The sequence below is a fragment of the Theobroma umbraticum genome, unplaced genomic scaffold (assembly GCF_002168275.2).
Source record: "Theobroma umbraticum cultivar Fairchild unplaced genomic scaffold, ASM216827v3 scaffold_81.0, whole genome shotgun sequence".
In the NCBI taxonomy this organism is placed as follows: Eukaryota; Viridiplantae; Streptophyta; class Magnoliopsida; order Malvales; family Malvaceae; genus Theobroma; species Theobroma umbraticum.
Window position 1 is genome coordinate 3,272,501 of NW_018397268.1, and position 18,902 is coordinate 3,291,402.

An 18,902-nucleotide genomic window follows, 5' to 3' on the forward strand; every position below is an offset into this window, starting at 1 on the left:
ATAATTGAGATCCTAAGCTATACATTAGGCATAAAATCTTTAAAAAATATTTTAATTTTTTTAAAATTTTAATATATAGAAATTAAAATCAATTTATTTATTTTTCTTAATTCTCATTTTAAGTAAAAAAAAAACAGAAATTGAATTTAAGAATATTTTTATTGTATGACACCACTCAATGAATTTAAAGCAAAGAGGGAAAAGAATAGAGAAAAATGAACTTAATTAATGCTCTTTAAGACAACTTGTCTGCAAAACCTTTAATCCTGATTCTTTAATTACGTTTTATTAAATTGTGAGTTTTAATTACGAAAAATTTCTTCATAATGGCATCTATTTGTTAATTAATTTGATTATTTAGGGAAGTTAAACATGTAAACCCCCCCCCCCCCCCCCCCCTCCCTACCATAATTAGGTCTCTAAGATATTTATTTGGTTGTATACCATAGGTTTGTTTTTTGGTAATTTCCCTATAAATGATCAATGCTAATCATTTAGGTTTTGGTAAGTACAATTATGTGGTAGGCTAATATTTAGGAGTGTAGTCCAATTTTATCTAATAATTAGGTATCAAAACCGACTTATAACCAAATTAATTTATTTACAGATTTTCGTCATAATTAGTTATCGATTTAAAAAAACAAAAAAAAAAGATTGCAATGTGTAATGTATTTCTTAAAGTAAAAAATTAACTTAATGTTTAAAAGTTAATATATATATATATATAGTATTAATATTTGATGAACTGATAGTGTATAGTTTCTATACAAGATTAGATCATCAAATCTTGACTTGAGATATTATTTTAAAAAAATAAAAAATTGATAAGATTTCAAAACAATATAAAATTTTAATATTAATCTTTTATTTTCTTTCAAAGATATATTATTTAAGAGATTTCAAAGAGTTATGACAGAGGGGAATATGTTCCAGTTTGACTTTATAAAATTTGCGGTTGTCTTCATAAGATTAGAACATTATCTCATAAAGCATCACAAATTGGACAAATTTGTAATTTTGTTGAGTCGACAAACTGGCGGTGACGTTGGGCTTTCGTGCCTCCCCTCCAGCGTTCACCAACCCCGCTCCCCTTTCCATTTCGTTGTCTTTTGTGTTCTTTTGACAAGTACAAAGAGCCTCTTGCTTTGAACCAATCAATGGTTGACATGTGTTATCATCCAAACCATCAAAACTCATGAAGATCTGACGGCCACGTTGAGTTTTCAACTAACCCATCGGCCTACCCACCGAACACTCAATGTTTACACCCATCCGTTTGTCTATTTAAAGCCTCAAAATGTTGTTCAACGGACTCAGGAAGTTTTTCACTAAGCCTGAAAATTTCCTTCCTCATCATTCATACCTTTTGTAATCTTTGGTTTTCCTTTTGTAGTGCCCCAGGGCCAATAATAAGGCAATAACTCTTGTCTCCCTGAAATTTTTAGTGTTGTTGTCACCTCTTTAGTACATTTTTAGGCCGCCAACCAGGACAGTCAACTAGGAGACGGCCAAAATTATGGACCCAATGGAAGTACTGCCTCAATGCAATGGCAACGGTTCGCCAGGATTCTGCACCACTGACCCATTGAACTGGGGTGCATCAGCTGAGTCCTTGAAAGGTAGCCATCTTGATGAAGTGAAGCGTATGGTCGAGGAATACCGTAAGCCGGTGGTACGTCTGGGTGGCGAAACCTTAACCATAGCTCAAGTGACGGCCATAGCAAACCGGGATGCAGGCGTCAAGGTGGAGCTTTCGGATGAAGCCAGGCCGGCTGTTAAGGCTAGCAGCGACTGGGTCATGGAAGGGATGAATAGAGGTACTGATAGTTACGGTGTGACCACTGGCTTTGGTGCAACCTCTCATAGGAGGACCAAGCAAGGAGCTGCCCTCCAAAAGGAACTCATAAGGTAACTTAACTTGGATTATTTATTTATTTTTTTACCACGTAGCTAAGTCATGTAATAGTTTGATATTTATTTTTTTTCCCATATAAATAAAGTAATTAATAATGAGCCTTTAAATTTGTTATAATTAGGCCAACACCCTTTCCACCACGTTTGGTAGGTGGATTCTCAGCTATCTGCCATAGCAATAATTAGGTGAAAAAGGCATACATTTAACTTCTCTTTTGTTTTCGTTTTTACCTGTCCACACCCTTTTTTCAGTCTTTAATTTTATTTTAATTTTTAATACAAAATATTGTCTAGGAAAAGGAAATATGAATAAATCCTACTGTTTTATAGATAATGAATCTTTTTCATACAACTTATTTTTTAAGGTTGTTCTCAGCATGGGACCATGTGACTTTGGGAAGGGGCATAAATTTGTGGGTCATGAAAGTTATGGACATTTAATTTTGTTTCTGATTTAAAACTTCTCAACTAAATGAAATAAATAATTAGACTAGGCTAAGTCTTTCATAGTTTTATTTATTTTCTTTATTACTAATTTTTGTTCCAAGTTTACATGGGGGCTCCTAGGATTAATAAAATGTTATGAAATTGATTAGATTTTGGACTTTTAGATTATTAAAATGAAATCATACTTGAAGGAGCGTTGAATTATATATATTTCTCCTAATCATATTATAAAATCCAATTAATACTCATTCAAATGTAAGAAATAGTATTAAGATGACTACTTTAATTTTTATTTCATTCTTATTTTCTTTTGTTTTTAATAAATTAGCCCTGTTATCTTCAGTCTTCATGTGGTGGGGCAAACTGAAAGAAGTGAAATATTTTTTATGGATTAACAAATGACAAGGAAAAGAAGAAAAACAATACTTAAATTCGTTTGGTGGAAGAAGTAAAATTTAAGAAAACAATAGAAAAATAGAATTTTTCCAATAATCAACATTTCCATTTTGCCTGGTCAAAATTGGAAAGATATTTTGCCAGAAAGAAGATAAGAATTTAATATTTGCTGTCAATTTATTTGTTGAAATAAATACATCCCAAATAAATATTGGTATATAGAAAAGAAAATAAAAGTCTTACCTGGTAAATAATTAATGAGACAGTAGACATGGTAAAATTCTTGTTGATAAATGATGGTATTAGTGCTAGCTGGGTCAAGGTCAGCTACTGAACTCTGTGGTACCTTTTCCAAGTCAATAATCAATAATAAAACTTGTACCTTTCGGACGTATTAAGCATAATATTTGTTAATTACAACAAAGGTTAATATTTTAGCTTTACCTTTATTTTCTCTTTCATTGCTTGACTGGACTTGGATCCTGTCAAAATCGCTGTCCTCTGTAGTCCAAGGCTAACCTGCTTAAGAAATGAGCTGGACATTGAATTTCTTTTTGGGGTTAAATCCTGCACATGGATTTCCAGCTTGCTATCAGAGCTACCCAGATTTTGTCCATAAGTTCTTAACTTGTTATGTTGTTAAATGTGATTAAAAACAATTTGTTGCAACAGGTTCTTGAATGCTGGAGTTTTCGGCCAAGGTACTGAGTCGTGCCATACGTTACCTCACACCGCGACAAGGGCGGCTATGCTTGTGAGGATCAACACTCTTCTGCAAGGATATTCTGGCATTAGATTTGAGATTCTAGAAGCGATAACCAAGCTACTCAATGTGAACATCACCCCATGTCTGCCACTCAGGGGAACAATTACTGCATCTGGTGACCTGGTGCCACTGTCCTACATTGCAGGGCTTTTGACTGGCAGGCCTAATTCCAAGGCTGTTGGGCCCAATGGTGAGGCCTTGAATCCCTCGGAAGCCTTCAGCCGGGCTGGGATCAATGGTGGATTTTTTGAGTTGCAACCCAAAGAAGGTCTTGCTCTAGTGAATGGGACGGCTGTTGGGTCTGGCTTAGCTTCCTTGGTCCTTTTTGAGGCCAATGTTCAAGCAGTCCTCTCAGAAGTTTTATCAGCAATTTTTGCTGAAGTTATGCAAGGGAAGCCTGAATTTACTGACCACTTGACTCACAAGCTGAAGCATCATCCAGGCCAGATTGAAGCTGCGGCCATCATGGAACACATTTTGGATGGTAGCTCTTACATTAAAGCAGCCCAAAAATTGCATGAAATGGATCCTCTTCAGAAGCCAAAACAAGACAGATATGCTCTTAGAACTTCCCCTCAATGGCTTGGCCCTCAGATTGAAGTGATCAGGGCAGCAACCAAAATGATTGAAAGAGAGATCAACTCTGTGAATGACAATCCATTGATTGATGTATCAAGAGATAAGGCTTTACATGGAGGGAATTTCCAAGGTACCCCAATTGGTGTGTCCATGGATAACACTCGTCTAGCCATCGCTGCAATTGGCAAACTCATGTTTGCTCAATTTTCTGAGCTTGTTAATGACTACTACAACAATGGTTTGCCTTCAAATCTGTCTGCAAGCCGCAATCCAAGTTTGGATTATGGTTTCAAGGGAGCAGAAATTGCAATGGCTTCTTACTGCTCTGAACTTCAATTCCTTGGCAACCCTGTCACCAATCATGTCCAAAGTGCTGAGCAACACAACCAGGATGTGAACTCATTAGGCCTGATCTCAGCAAGAAAAACAGCTGAAGCTGTTGACATATTGAAGCTCATGTCTTCAACTTTCTTGATCGCTCTATGCCAAGCCATTGACTTGAGGCATTTGGAAGAAAACTTAAAGAACACTGTGAAGAACACAGTTAGTCAAGTGGCCAAGAGAGTCCTAACCATGGGATCCAATGGTGAACTTCATCCATCAAGATTCTGCGAAAAGGACCTGCTCAGAGTTGTCGATCGCGAGTACCTTTATGCTTACGTTGATGATCCTTGCAGTGCAACTTACCCATTAATGCAGAAGCTGAGACAAGTACTGGTAGACCATGCCTTGATGAATGGTGACAGAGAGAAGAACTCAACCACTTCAATTTTCCAAAAGATCGAAGCCTTTGAGGAAGAACTAAAAACCCTTTTGCCCAAAGAAGTTGAAAGTGCTAGAATCGATTTCGAGAACGGAAATACGGCCATTCCTAACAGGATCGAGGAATGCAGGTCCTATCCATTGTACAAGTTTGTGCGAGAAGTTCTGGGGACTAGTTTGTTAACCGGCGAGAAGGTAATCTCTCCAGGAGAAGAATGTGACAAGGTCTTCTCAGCAATGTGTGCGGGGAAGTTGATTGATCCATTGCTGGAGTGCTTGAAGGAGTGGAATGGTGCTCCTTTGCCCATATGCTAAGCTAAGGTGTTTACCAACGTCTCAATTACACCAATGTCACACTGTTTTATACGTTCTTTTATTTGTGCTCATAAAAAGGTAACTTGTGTTACTATGGAAATTGTCAAGAACAAACGTCTGCTGTTTTCCTTTCAAGCTATTGGTTTTTTTATTACTTTTATTAAATGTTTCTTTTGTATCAAGGACTTCATTACGCCATATGTAATGTAGATAACAAGTGTTTTTTACACATTCATTAAAATGCTCTCTCCCTCTCTCATTTGTTTACATTTGAAAGTATTAAGAAGTGATTGAGACCCATTTCACAATAAACTACTTATTAACTATAAAATACCCTCTAAGCAGTATAATTAATGTAATATCTATTTTTTTGCGACAATAATATGCTAGATGAAAAAAATTAACAAGTGCTTATAAAAATAAACGACCAATTGCATTTTTTAGATATAATATTTGAAAAAATTCTTATATTATTATAAATTTTTTAAATAAATTTTTATTTTTTTATCACGTTCAATCAAGTAATATGTTTTTATTTTGAATGAAATAAACCTTTAGACTAATAGTAGACTAATTATTATTAGTTAAACTATTATTTATTATTTTTTTATAATTACGTGATATTAAGATGAAAGGTGAAAATTTTACTTATTTATGTCATTATGTTAAATTAATAGGTCACATCATCATTTATTACGCATCTTATCATGTCATTTTAAGATTATTTGACCTAAAATGATAAATATAATTTAGATTAATAATTATTAGTAACTTATTAGTTACAATGACTTATTTTGTTCAAAATAAAATATAAAAATTTGATTGAATGTAATAAAAAAAATTTATTTAAATTTTTTAAAATATTTTTTAAAAAATTTAAACATTATACCTATTTTTTATTATTAATTTGTATTATGTCAACGGGCATAACTGTATGAAATGACACACTAGCTGTTGCCAACCGCTTGGGAAATCTTCTTTCATAGTGTTGCTGGTCCTACCTTGAAATCATGAAATCCTTTGACTATGTGACAATAGAGTTTAACAACATATCAAATCAGACCTACCACATTAAACCCTCAACCCCAGCCCCCATCGTTTTCCGTTTACAGCAAGCAAAGTCAGAATTGAGTTTGTGAATTCTCATTTTTTATGATTTAGTGGTGACGAATTCAGAATGTTATATAAAAAACAATTAAAAAGTAATTATAGAAATAATTATTACATATAATACATAAATATATGTATAATAATAAAAGAAATTAAAAATTAAAAAGTGAGAGCCATTGTCACTTACCATCGGCTTAATTTCACTTTGTCAATGCTCACCTAACTGGTTAAGTTGTTAGCCCAATCTTTAGGCAATTTTTGATATGACATGCCATTTTCTTTTAATGATGAACAATTTATTTTGTTATCCTCTTTGAATTGAGATCAAAGGTTGAATATTGGGTTCACCTAGTTGTTGGTTGAGCCATACAGCCATCACATGGTATAAGAAAATAATAATTTGACATGTTAAATTAAAAAAAAAATGACAACATAAATAAAGAATATTGAAAGTTGTAGCCAGGTTCATAAAAACTATATGATTATTCCAAAACAAAACTCTTAGCTGAAACCTAACAAAACCCAAACTATAAACTTGCACTTGAAAGTTGAAACCCACCTAAAACACTGATAATGAAGGCTTGGACCTTGGTTGGTCCCTGGATTGACATTTCACCCATTTCTTTCTACCAACAATATTATATATATATATTAAGTATGTATAACATAAATATAAATTTGTATTGAATATATTATTGATATACATTTTATCATCTCAAAACAAGCATACGATGTATATACTGTCGATAAATTAGAAATCATTATTCATAAAAATTACGATGTATATATTAATAAAGATTTAGCATATACTTTTAAAATGAAAAAAAATGTATTAACAAGTATTTTTTAAAAAAATTAAATATTTTTCTTAAGTAGAGAATTTACAATTATAAAATATAAATTTTTATATTAAAGGAGATTGATCCATATTTAAATATTTTAGATTCTAATATTAAAACTCTCTAAAATAAATAAACAACGAGATTTTATGAGAGAAAATTTTGCTATTAAATGATACACAAACAAATCATCAAATAATAATCATATAAAATACAAATATTTTTAAAATGTAAAATTAATTATCTATAAATAAAGGATAACTATAATCGAAAGAAAATTATATATATTAAGAACTTAATATTTTAATTATATATAATTGAAATTTGATAATATCAATTTATAAATTATTTGATACTGTTAGAATTAGAAAAATATTTTTTAATGAAAGTTATTCAATTTAAATAGAAATCTTATTTACAAATTGGATAAACTTTATTAATATTTATTTTACAATATAAATTTTAATAAAATTATTTGACTTAATTAAGATTTTTATATATTTATAAATTATATCAATTTTATTATTATTAATAGCAAAAATTATTTTAAATTACACTTTAGATATATCATATACAGATATAACCATTTTGATGATTATAAAGTTTTTCAACATTCATAATTATATATAATATAAATATTAAAAAATCCAAAATTAAATTAAATAAAAAAAAAAGAAACCTAATCAGCCCCAACTACAGCAGCTTCATAGCACACGATACTATGCCTATATATAAGTTGTAACCAAAGTTACCAAGCCTATGGTTTTTTGTGAACTGAGATATCACTTCCTTCAAACTGCCAACACTCTTTAAGCTAAGAGCTTTTCTTTCTTGTGTCTCTCTGAAACGCTATTTTCAATGGCTTACGAACGTATTCTTTTGGGCATGGGAAACCCACTTCTTGACATCTCTGCTGTTGTTGATGAAGACTTCTTAAACAAGTAAGTAACCCCATTTTACTTAAAATGCCAAGAGAGCCTTTATGTTCTGTTTTGCTACTGAGAAAATGGTAAAAGAAACAATAAAGGATTGACATTTGAAATCATTTTTTGATTTTGGAGCTGTTTTGTCTTGGTGGGTGTTGCAAAGTTTTGTTAGATCTGTGATGTTTTTATTGGACAGTTTGTTGCCAAGGACAGATCTGTAGTTGCCGGGTTTCACTTTTGGTTTCTTCGTTTTGCTAGTTTTTGGATTGTATTATTTTGGTTGTTATGAAATTTGAGGAAAATGGTGAATCTTGGATTGAGATTGTAAGGTTATGGATAGCAAAAAGGATGGAACTTTTCACTTCAAGACAAGGTTTTGTGTTGGGTTTTAAGAATGATAGCTTTTGCAATTGCTGATTTGATTTTCTTAACATTTCCTTGTATGTACATAACTACTATTTGTTTTTCATGGATATTTTGGCTGACCATTGAAATGCTTGGTTGGTGGAACAGGTATGACATCAAGTTGAACAACGCTATTCTTGCGGAGGATAAGCACTTGCCAATGTAATCTTCTTTTCTCAGTGATGCCATGGCCATCTATGGTCTATATTTAGCATTCATTTTAGAAATAAAAGCTGCCGTTCATGTGTGCGTGTGTGCCCATGTGTGTATGTATAGAGAATATCTATCTGCCTTCATATGCATATTGGTTCCCTGTGTATGATGTTCTACCGAGTGAACCTTGCTTGGGATGTATATTTTACTAGGTAGATGGCTGAGGGTGTTAATTGCTAATATGTGAAATACTTTTGAGTCGTGATGAACTTATTTTATGTGGATGAATTTTTCAAGGTATGAGGAGATGGCCAACAAGTATGATGTGGAGTATATTGCTGGAGGTAAGCTGGGAATTTGTATGATTTGGTGTTTCTAATGTCTTCTCAAACAAGAAGCTCGCAGATAGATGACATTGCATATCTTTAAATTTAATGGTGATTGCTTTCTATCAACTAATGAGTTTTACAATCTTGTGTTTCTGTAGGTGCTACTCAAAATTCTATCAGAGTTGCCCAGGTTTGCTATGTCAAGGGATTTTAATTTTAGTTAGATTAACGTTACTTGTGAATTCATTTTCTTTAATCTCTTTCAATGTTGTGTCCCTTCCAGTGGATGCTTCAGATCCCTGGTGCAACTAGTTACATGGGTTGCATTGGTAAGGACAAGTTTGGAGAGGAAATGAAGAAAAACTCAAAGCTTGCTGGTGTTAATGTAAGTTTCTATGCATCATTGCTGCCCACTTTTAAGCTTATTGTGCTTGCTTTGAGATTTAATTATGTTTGTGCAGGTGCACTACTATGAGGATGAGACAGCACCAACAGGGACATGTGCTGTCTGTGTTGTTGGTGGTGAGAGGTTAGTTGCTCCAATTGCCTGCTAAACTCCTGCTTGTGCCTGGAATATTCCAATTGCATAGTCCAGCTGTTTGTTTAGAGTTTTTTTCAGTTAGCTGTCTTCTTTGCACAGGGTGTGTGTGCGTAGAAACACAAGCATCCCATCAATTTGCTTTATTTTCCTACTACTCCACATGACAATTGATCCTTTCTTTTGTCTTTGGTTTGTTGAATCTAAAATCTTGCAAATCTAGTGGTCTTTTTCTTGCTCCTCAGATTATTTTAGGTAAAAGTAATTCACAAGTATGTCCATCAAGGTCTATCTTGTTGCAGATCTGTGTTATGGATGTCAGGAATGTGGGAAAATTTGCCAAATAAATCTGTTTTGAACAAACCATGCTACTGTCTTGACCAACTTAGAATGAAGTTTATTGTGCTTCTAATCATGCGTGCATGTTATGCCTATCCTAGTATTGGAATTTGTGAATTTTTTGTTTGTTGCAATTCCTGAGAAATTTTGTAGATTTATTAGATTTTATTTCTATGCCTGGACATAAATCTCAACATATGCATTTATTGTTGGGGACCAAAGGCCATGTGCAAAGTGTATATCTTTTATTGGTTTGTGTATCTCTATATGCAGCAATCTACCCACATACCTATATAATGTATGTAGGGATCAATAAATATACATGATCATCCAATTCTAAAAGTTTCTGTGTTGAAAAATTTTTGCTATTTTTGTTGTGGCAGATCACTTGTTGCCAACTTATCAGCTGCAAATTGTTACAAATCAGAGCATTTGAAGAGGCCAGAAAATTGGGCACTAGGTACTACTACTCTTTGAAACACTTTCTTGTTGCTTCAGTTTCCAGCTCTATTTCTTTTTGCTGGCTATGAGATTTTACCAGCTCACCTTTATTAAATTCCCTATATGAACAGTTGAGAAGGCAAAATATTTCTACATTGCTGGGTTTTTCCTTACTGTATCCCCTGAATCCATCCAACTTGTTGCTGAACATGCTGCTGCAAAGAACAAGGTAAAACTAATGGATTTAACTCTCAAGTATTTTCATTAGCTTCAAGACCGTTTATTTTTTATTGCAATTGCTATTATTTCTTGTCAATTAATTTCAATCACCACCTTTAAATTTGCAGGTTTTCATGATGAACCTTTCTGCTCCATTCATCTGTGAGTTCTTTCGGGATGTGCAGGAGAAAGCTCTTCCGTAGGTTTTATGACCCTTCTTTCTCCATATGAAATTATGAATTACATTGGAACAGGCGATGATGGGCCTTTTGGATGCAGTTACATGGACTATGTCTTTGGTAATGAGACTGAAGCTAGAACATTCTCAAAGGTTCATGGCTGGGAGGTAACTATCACTTATTGATTATTTTGTTTAGGAAGAGTACTGCACTTTATTTTTGCTCACAAATTGCGTTTTCCTTTTTTGTCTTTGATAACCAGACTGATAATGTTGAGGAGATTGCTCTAAAGATATCTCAATGGCCCAAGGCATCAGGAACACACAAGAGAATTACTGTTATCACCCAGGGGGCAGATCCTGTTGTGGTTGCTGAGGATGGAAAAGTGAAATTGTTCCCTGTTATCTTATTACCTAAAGAGAAGTTGGTTGATACCAATGGAGCAGGTATGTTTCTCTCTTATGTTTTCCAAGTGAATTGTGGAATATACATTGTCTAGAAGATGTATTCTTACTTTCAAAGTGTTTTAATATTCATCCTAATTTTGAAGATTTGAGCATAACTACTTTGCACATGGATGCATTTGGTTAAGCATATGAGATTCCTAGTTATTGAGTATTGGACCATTGGCAAACAAAGATATTATATCAAGGGATCAATTTATAGGAAATATAAACTGATTCTGTAATTCGGCATTTTGCTATTTTGAACCCTTTTCGATATTTAATTATATAGTATATGTTAGATTTTTTGCATGAGTAGACTTTCAGATTGTCAACAACTTGAAGGTCAATCAAGTTTTTGTGACTTTTCTTGGTTGCTTTGTTGAATTTACAAAACCCTAGCCCCATCCCTGAATGAAGAAAGGAGAATAAGGACACATTGAAATTACATGGTTATCATATTAGAGATGGTTCTATTTGGTGTTTAAAATTTGTTGATAGCAGTATGATACAATGTTAATGTGGCCCATGTTCAGTAAGCATTTTCGACAGTAGGAAAATGTTAATAACACATCCCATCTTTGCTTTGTACCATTTGGCTTTCCCGTTGTCACTGATCCACTGAGTTATTCATCTCTGCCTATCAACCTGCTCCTCCCTTTCTAGATGGGTTCAAAATGATCCAACAAAATATCTGGACTATAATAAGTTTAATATTCTAAGCTCTCAGAAGATGGTCTAATCTAGTCTGTGCCTGTAGAAGTTTCTATTGCTTCTGTTATTAGTTATCATCAGTATTGACCAGAGCTCAATGAGCATTAGAATAATGAAATCAAGGAAAAACATACTACTTTTATAGCCTTTTTCACGATCATAGTTAAAATGAGACTTGTAGTTGAAAATGCTCATTGGCTTAATTTTATGCTACTAATTTTTATCAATGCTGCTTTTCCTTTTGTGGCAGGGGATGCATTTGTTGGTGGATTTTTGTCACAGCTAGTCCAAGAGAAGCCCATTGAAGAATGTGTAAGAGCTGGTTGCTATGCAGCAAATGTTATCATCCAAAGGTCAGGCTGCACATATCCTGAAAAGCCCAACTTCAGTTAAAAAGACTCGTGCCTCTTGGCTCCAGCACTTGTTTTCTGGTAGTTGTGAGAGTTAAATCAGATGGCAGTCATAAGCGCAACTGTGCAAACCTGCATTATTTGCTCCTGTACTGTTGTATCTGGTGCAGGATATTATTCTTTTTTCAGATTTTTGTTCTCTTTCATATTTTTATGATTTGGTGAGATTTGATGTCATTTTTAAAACAAATGGTTCGTCCCTCAATACTTTTTAAATGGTGAACCGAATCGGGTTCAGGTAGGAGAATATTGGAGGACCCATATGTATAAGTGAGGCCATAATTTCTTGGTCTGGTTTCTGAAATTAGTTCATGTTTATTAATGCATTACTTGTTAATTCAGAAGCCTGCTGCCAATAAAATGAAGGCGCTTCTACAGCTATTTTTTCACTTGAAGTGCTCTCTTATCATCTTATGTGAACTACTCCTAGTTGTATTAATTCGTATACAGCAATCTCGTATCCTTGATTCTTTTCATTTAAGTTTATTTACTTCTACCCCTCAATGACCGGGAAGAGACGTTCTGGCTGCACTGGTTTTATTGTTGTTAGTGTCAATGGCTGATCAGATTTTCTATCTGGATTTTACTCACTTACAGCAGTATAATTGTTGTTGCTGAGATTCTTGGATCCCAGACAAGAGAAGTTCTCCATAACCAATCATGTTAGAGTATTTGTTTCTGCAAAACATTTTCAATCGAATTTGCAACTAAGAAATTCCAAACCTTTGGTTTCTCATACAAGGATAAAATAATGTAATTGGCTTTTACTAATTCCACCAGGATTAAGCTTAAACTTTGTTTGGAGCCACAAATTTACAAGAGCTGGACATAACTTGCGGATTTTGTTGGTAGTAGATCTGGGCAGAAGCTCAAAAACATGCTAAGGTTTCCCTGTGATTTCTAGTTGTCTGAGAATCTTTGATCTTGTTCCAGGTTTCTTAAGGTCATTATAAGTTAAAACATAGGCATGAACAGACTTCAGATGTGGATAAATGAGAAATAAAAATATAAAACAGTAAATATATATAAAAAATTTTATGTCTAGAGAAATGTGATACAGACTTTCCATTTGGTAAGGTTAAAAATTTTCTTCTGAAAAGTTTTTCAGCTTTTTTTTTTTGGAGGAAAACTTTTATGAATGTAAAATGTTTTTGCGATGATCAACGTAAAATATCTTACGTCCAATAAAAGCGTAAAACACTTTTCATTTGTCTTCTCTCTAAAAAAGTGTTAATTAATTCACCATAAAGAGAAAAAATTATTTAAATTTGCATACAAATTGTATAAACACCAAAAATCCCTGTATTGCAGTCCCATGTAAGGTGAAAGAAGTCAGAACTCGAACTTTCAAAGGTACAGGATCACAGAGTATGCTATGATATTTTGAACTGAACTGAAGTTTCTACAGGTAATAGAATCAAAATTCACAATGTACAACACATACTGTAGTTTTCTTGCACTTACTCAGCCGTTTGAAAGAGCACCAAGGTGACCCTTTAGAAACAAAATTGAGGCCCTTGATCTTGTTGCTGAGAGGGAGCTACACACTGAAGAACGATTGTGAAAATGTTCTCATTGCAAGGAATGCAAAGTTTAGAGCTGGTAGAAAAATCGAACACTTCCTCGGCGCGATTAAGCTATGCTTTGAAGAGAGGGTGCTCCAGTAAGCTTATCTTGATGACAAATATCTTGCAGTCTTCACCCACATATACAACTAGATGACCTCTGGGGACATCTACCGGAATATAGTCTTCCTCATGCAAGCAAGACCAGATACTCCAATCTCTAATATGACCCCAGATTGTGTACTTTAGAACACTTGCACCAACATTTCTGCCCTTATAGAGACATTTTCTTAAACCTTTGCTTTTCATCGTCTTGTCTGGGTTTGTGCACATGCGTGTTTATGCTTGTTTCTCAATCTATTAAAAGAAAGAGATATAGTGGTCTATGCAGGGTGCAACAAAGGTACATATGGCCCTTTTGTTGGTAGAAATGGCATAGCTAAAAGTTTTTAACAAAGTATAGAAGCATGAGATTCGGCAGCAATAAGAAGGACATGTACCTTTTGTCATCCAGTGATTTTTATATGATGTATCATAGCCAAATTGTACGAAAATGCACGTTGTTTTACTTAATAAGTGAAAGGATTCGATCAACATTCTATAGAAAGTTATATACCCCACAAAGGGATAAGATATTATCGGACAGCTTTCTGATAGTGCTGGTTGGGAAAAGTCGACCAGTTAAAGTACATCTGTACTTGTACAGGTTGCAATTTGTGTTATATGTCAGAGAGTACAGAGAATCAAAGGGGTTCGGCCGGTTATTCCTTTACTTGTTAAATTGTTAGAACACTACTATAAACAATTAATCACTTAGTTTTCTACATATATCCTTGTAGTTTATGAAACATTGTAAAGTGATAATTGGTAAGCATTGGGAAAGGATCATGGATCTATTAATTAGCAGATTAATTTCCCAGTTAGGAATTTAATTGTTGGTTGCACCATATTAAAGAAGCAATTTTGTTGATTGGCAAGGTAAGCTTAGGTTGGGAATGGCTAGGCTTAGGCAGCTCATTGTGGATGATGTAGTTGTTGTTAGTAAACTTCATTTGTTGAACTTACCCTTGAGCAGACATTGAGAGGAGTACACAGATTTGTTAGCTAGAGACCAAGTAAGAGTTTGGTGAGTTGGAATGAAGAAAACAAAAGAGATTTTTAGCAGGACACGCCATTTGAATTAAAGAAAAAGCCAACAGATTGGCAAACATTGGGGGGGTGGTGTTTGTCTCAATCATTTACTCTCCCTACCCACTCCGCATGGAGAGAGAGAGATAGAGATGGCATGGTAGGAGGTTGGTAGGTCTACTAAATCTGGTAGGTTTTCCCATTTTTCTTTGCATTATCTTTTGTGCAATAGGGACATGACATTTTGAAGATCTTTTCCTAAAGATCCAGTGGGAGAAAACGAAGAAAAAAAATGTTCTAAGGACAAATCTAGCTTGGTTTTCTTTTTCCTTTTTTTTTTATTAAGAACTAAATGTTCATGTAATTCAGATAAATTGGGAGACATGAAATGAAGTTAGTAGGATGGGAATTATACTTATCGCTCTCTCTTTCTCGCTACTCTCTCTCTCTCTCACTTGATTGACATATAACCTATTTACCAACTTAACTAACATTAAAAAGATAGTTGAAGGACATAAATCAAGGATGCTTAATGAGGATTCTCCCATCAACAAAATCCACCTTGAGGGCATATGGTTTATGTTTCTATGTTCAATGATGGGCCCTTGCCCCCATGCACCGTGCTTCTTCAAATCTGCTGTGAGCCACTCCAGGTTGTAGTAGGATGTGTGCACACAGTTCCATCCATTGGCTGCTTATCGTCCTGGGCCTGTTTACATGAAAGCAGAAAAAAAAGGAGGGGAGCTTTATTCCTATTTCTTTTCTAGTTATTTTCATGTAAAAATCAAGGATTTGGAGAAGGTCAAATGCCAGAGCTACTGTTTTGGCAATCTTTGGAGGTAGATATGGAAGTGCCTATTAAAATCAGTCGCAAAGTGGCTATATTAATCAGATAAGAGTCACTTATATAAACATCTAGAAAAGGAAGCTAAGACTTTGGACTGTATCAGAAGTTGGGGGAGACCGTGTAGGTTGGGCTTTGAAGCTCTTCATCTAGACTTGTAATGTAGCTATACTTGCCCCATTCATGGGAAGCCCCAGAAAAAGAAATATAAAAGACACGTCACACCTCACATTTCACCCCAATTTGCCACCTGGATCTCTATTGCCTCTATTTCTGCCAGGCAGCTTGCTGAGCTAAGCTCCAATTTTCATTTTTGTAACAAGAATTTGTTAGCTTAGTTAGCTGATCAGCCAGCTGAGAAGACTGAGCTTCCACCTCTCTAAGAAGAAGGAACCAACAAGGCAAGTTGCCAACACCCAAAGCACAACATACCACCAGTTAGTTGCAAAGGTATATCTGCCTTCTAGACCATGCCTTCCTTTCTTTTTCCACGCCAACCTTCTCTCCTTCCAAGCTCCGAACTCTTCTCTCTAATACCAAAAAAACAACAAAAACATCAAAGCGATCCCGGTTTAATACATCCAGCCCTGTGGTTCTGCCAAAACCAACTCTCTCCATCAGCTAAAAGGCTTCAAGGATCATAATATACTCTCATAGCAACAAGAACTCGAACAAAAGCGAAGAAAACTTTGATGACAATAATGTAAACGATGCTTCACCTTAGGACTTGATGGACTGGTGCTGCGTGAATAACCTTAGGATGCTGACAGTAGACGCAGTGCAGAGTGCGAAAGCAGGCCATCCTGGCATGCCACTGGGGATGGCAGAAGTGGGTTATGTCCTACACAGGCATGTCATGAGGTATAATCCTAAACATTCCAAGTGGTTTAACAGGGACAGGTTTGTCTTGAGTGCAGGCCACGGATGCTTGCTTCAATATGTTTGCCTTCACCTAGCCGAGTTCCAATTTGTGCAGGTATTTGTATCCAATTCCAGAAAGCTCGCTCTTTAGTTTGATAGAGTTTATGCAATTAATTGAGTTGGTGCACCAAATTGTAGTTGGTCTAAGCCGAAGTTCGATTTAACATAAAATTTATTTTAAAGTTCTAGAGTTATTCACATATTTATATCCTTCTACTTTAATATAAAAATTAAACAAAACTAAAAATGGAAACCATGAGTAAATGTTTGACAAAATGTAACTTTGATATGTATATGGTAGTATGCATGACTTAAAATAGAAGTAGAACGCTATGTAGCTCAACTAGAAGACCTGCAGCGTTTGTGCAAGCTTGGAATTTTAACCCCGGGGCATCCAGAAAATGTGGTGACAAATGGAGTTGAGGTTACTATAGGTCCAACTTATTACAGTACTTGTCACACATTGGTTCAGGAGGGAGGAAAAAGGAATTAACATAATGTAGAGGGTTCTTTTGGTTAGAGAGAGAGGATGTGTTGTAATGAGTGAATCGGAATGCGTTAGAAATACTTGGAAAGAACATCAGCAGATAAAGTTGAGAGAGGAGGATACATTGTGAGTGATAATTCTGGCAAAGAAATACCTGAGATAATACTGATTAGTATTAGGATAGAGCTTAGTTTTTGTGTGGGGACTGCCATAAAGCTAAGGAAAGAAGAGAGAAAAGTGAGGGTGATTTCACTTATTTGTTGGTGGCTTTTGGATAAGCAACCTATGGAGTATAAGGAGTTTGTGCTGCCATCAAGTGTTCAAAAGTACTTGAGCATCGAGGCTGGTTCACCAATGGGTTGGAGGGAATATGTTGGAGATGAAGGTGCAGTGATTGCAATAGAAGAGTTTGGGGTTAATGGGGCTTATTTAGATACATTTAAGAAGTTTGATTTCACTGAAAAGAATGTAACCAAGATTGCCAAGTCGTTGTTATCCCAATAGGAATTGTCCGAACCAAAGGTTATTTATTGTTAAACAAATAAAAAACATAAAGTTATTTAATAAAGCTTTTGCTATGTACATTGCATTTCTAACTAAAATATGATCAATTAATTCTTATTTTAACTTAGGAAGAACACATGTCTTTGTTTGGAAAGTAGGAAACTTTCTTGTCTCAAAATTTATTATTTAAATTTTATTTTCTCCATGTTGACAACAAAAAGAACAAATTAAGTCTATTTATAAATCCTTTGATCCAAAATATGTTCATACTACATTGAAAGTAAGTAAAGAAGGAAAAGAGAAAAAACTCATCAAAGACAAGAGATGGTTTCCAGGAGAAACATCAACCAACTGGTGGTTTTATATGTGGTATTAATGGCTCAAATATGCTCAACCTAAAATGTTGTTTCTTCATGATAGTAAAACCTACATGCCTTTTTGCATGAAACAAGATGGTGCAGCTAATGGTGAATGCTAGAAACCCTACAAGGAGCACTAAATAACTCAATTAATGATTACTTAGAACATTGAAAATTCTTTGATAATTTTTTTGGGGAGGGAATATAAAGTCACCCATTTTGTAAAATATGCTTTTGAATAATGTCATTGGTATTTGTGAAGAATAAAAAAGGTAACTTTGATATGATAGTAATTTTTTGACAATAAATCATGATTTCATTGTAATTACCATCTACATATCCCCTTTGATCGATGGCCAATATTCATGTATTAGATTTGAAAATGAAAATCATATGATGTGATGAAGCTATATGTCATGAGCCAACCTTTGTATAGGGTACAATGACTCATTTGTATCTTTATCCCAAATATCCCAAATTCAACTAAAGTCAGAGCATTGTCATGAATGTATAAATATGAATTCAATAAAAATTACTAATAATACATAAGGAATTATCTGAAAATAGTATATAAATTTGATAAAAGAAAAAAACACTTATCAAAATGGTTCTTAAAGGAAAAAAAAATTATAAGAATGAGTATCTTCGAGTTTCTTTATTGAAATTTTTTAAATTAATTAATATCAAGTTAATAAATCAATCACTATCGTTTATCATATCCATATGAATATAGATTTTTAAATAAAACTTAACAACTTATTTAGATAAATTAATAACTTAAAACGGGTGCTTTCTTCTGATTTTTTTTTTCCCCACAAAATGCTTCTATATATATATATATACATTTATATAGAAATGAAATTGACTTGA

The 18,902-nt window shown here is 34.1% G+C and overlaps 3 protein-coding genes across 3 annotated transcripts; all 3 read left to right on the plus strand.

Moving 5' to 3' along the window:
- Positions 1-1,304: 1,304 nt before the first annotated feature.
- LOC110424920 (phenylalanine ammonia-lyase) lies at positions 1,305-5,420 on the plus strand. The gene is made up of 2 exons (XM_021439629.2): positions 1,305-1,908; positions 3,430-5,420. Exons 1-2 carry the CDS (start codon positions 1,517-1,519, stop codon positions 5,177-5,179), a joined length of 2,142 nt encoding a protein of 713 aa, XP_021295304.1. The 5' UTR covers positions 1,305-1,516; the 3' UTR covers positions 5,180-5,420.
- A 2,468-nt stretch (positions 5,421-7,888) lies between these two features.
- On the plus strand, positions 7,889-12,546 carry LOC110425080 (adenosine kinase 2-like). Its single transcript, XM_021439870.2, has 12 exons — positions 7,889-8,069; positions 8,568-8,621; positions 8,910-8,956; positions 9,100-9,131; positions 9,225-9,326; positions 9,403-9,470; positions 10,202-10,278; positions 10,391-10,488; positions 10,607-10,677; positions 10,758-10,824; positions 10,920-11,103; positions 12,065-12,546. The coding sequence occupies exons 1-12, from the start codon at positions 7,987-7,989 to the stop codon at positions 12,205-12,207; spliced, it is 1,026 nt and encodes a 341-aa protein (XP_021295545.1). The 5' UTR covers positions 7,889-7,986; the 3' UTR covers positions 12,208-12,546.
- A 3,945-nt stretch (positions 12,547-16,491) lies between these two features.
- On the plus strand, positions 16,492-17,673 carry LOC149526628 (transketolase, chloroplastic-like). The gene is made up of 2 exons (XM_089785118.1): positions 16,492-16,737; positions 17,245-17,673. Exons 1-2 carry the CDS (start codon positions 16,492-16,494, stop codon positions 17,671-17,673), a joined length of 675 nt encoding a protein of 224 aa, XP_089641244.1.
- The last annotated feature ends 1,229 nt before the right edge of the window (positions 17,674-18,902 follow it).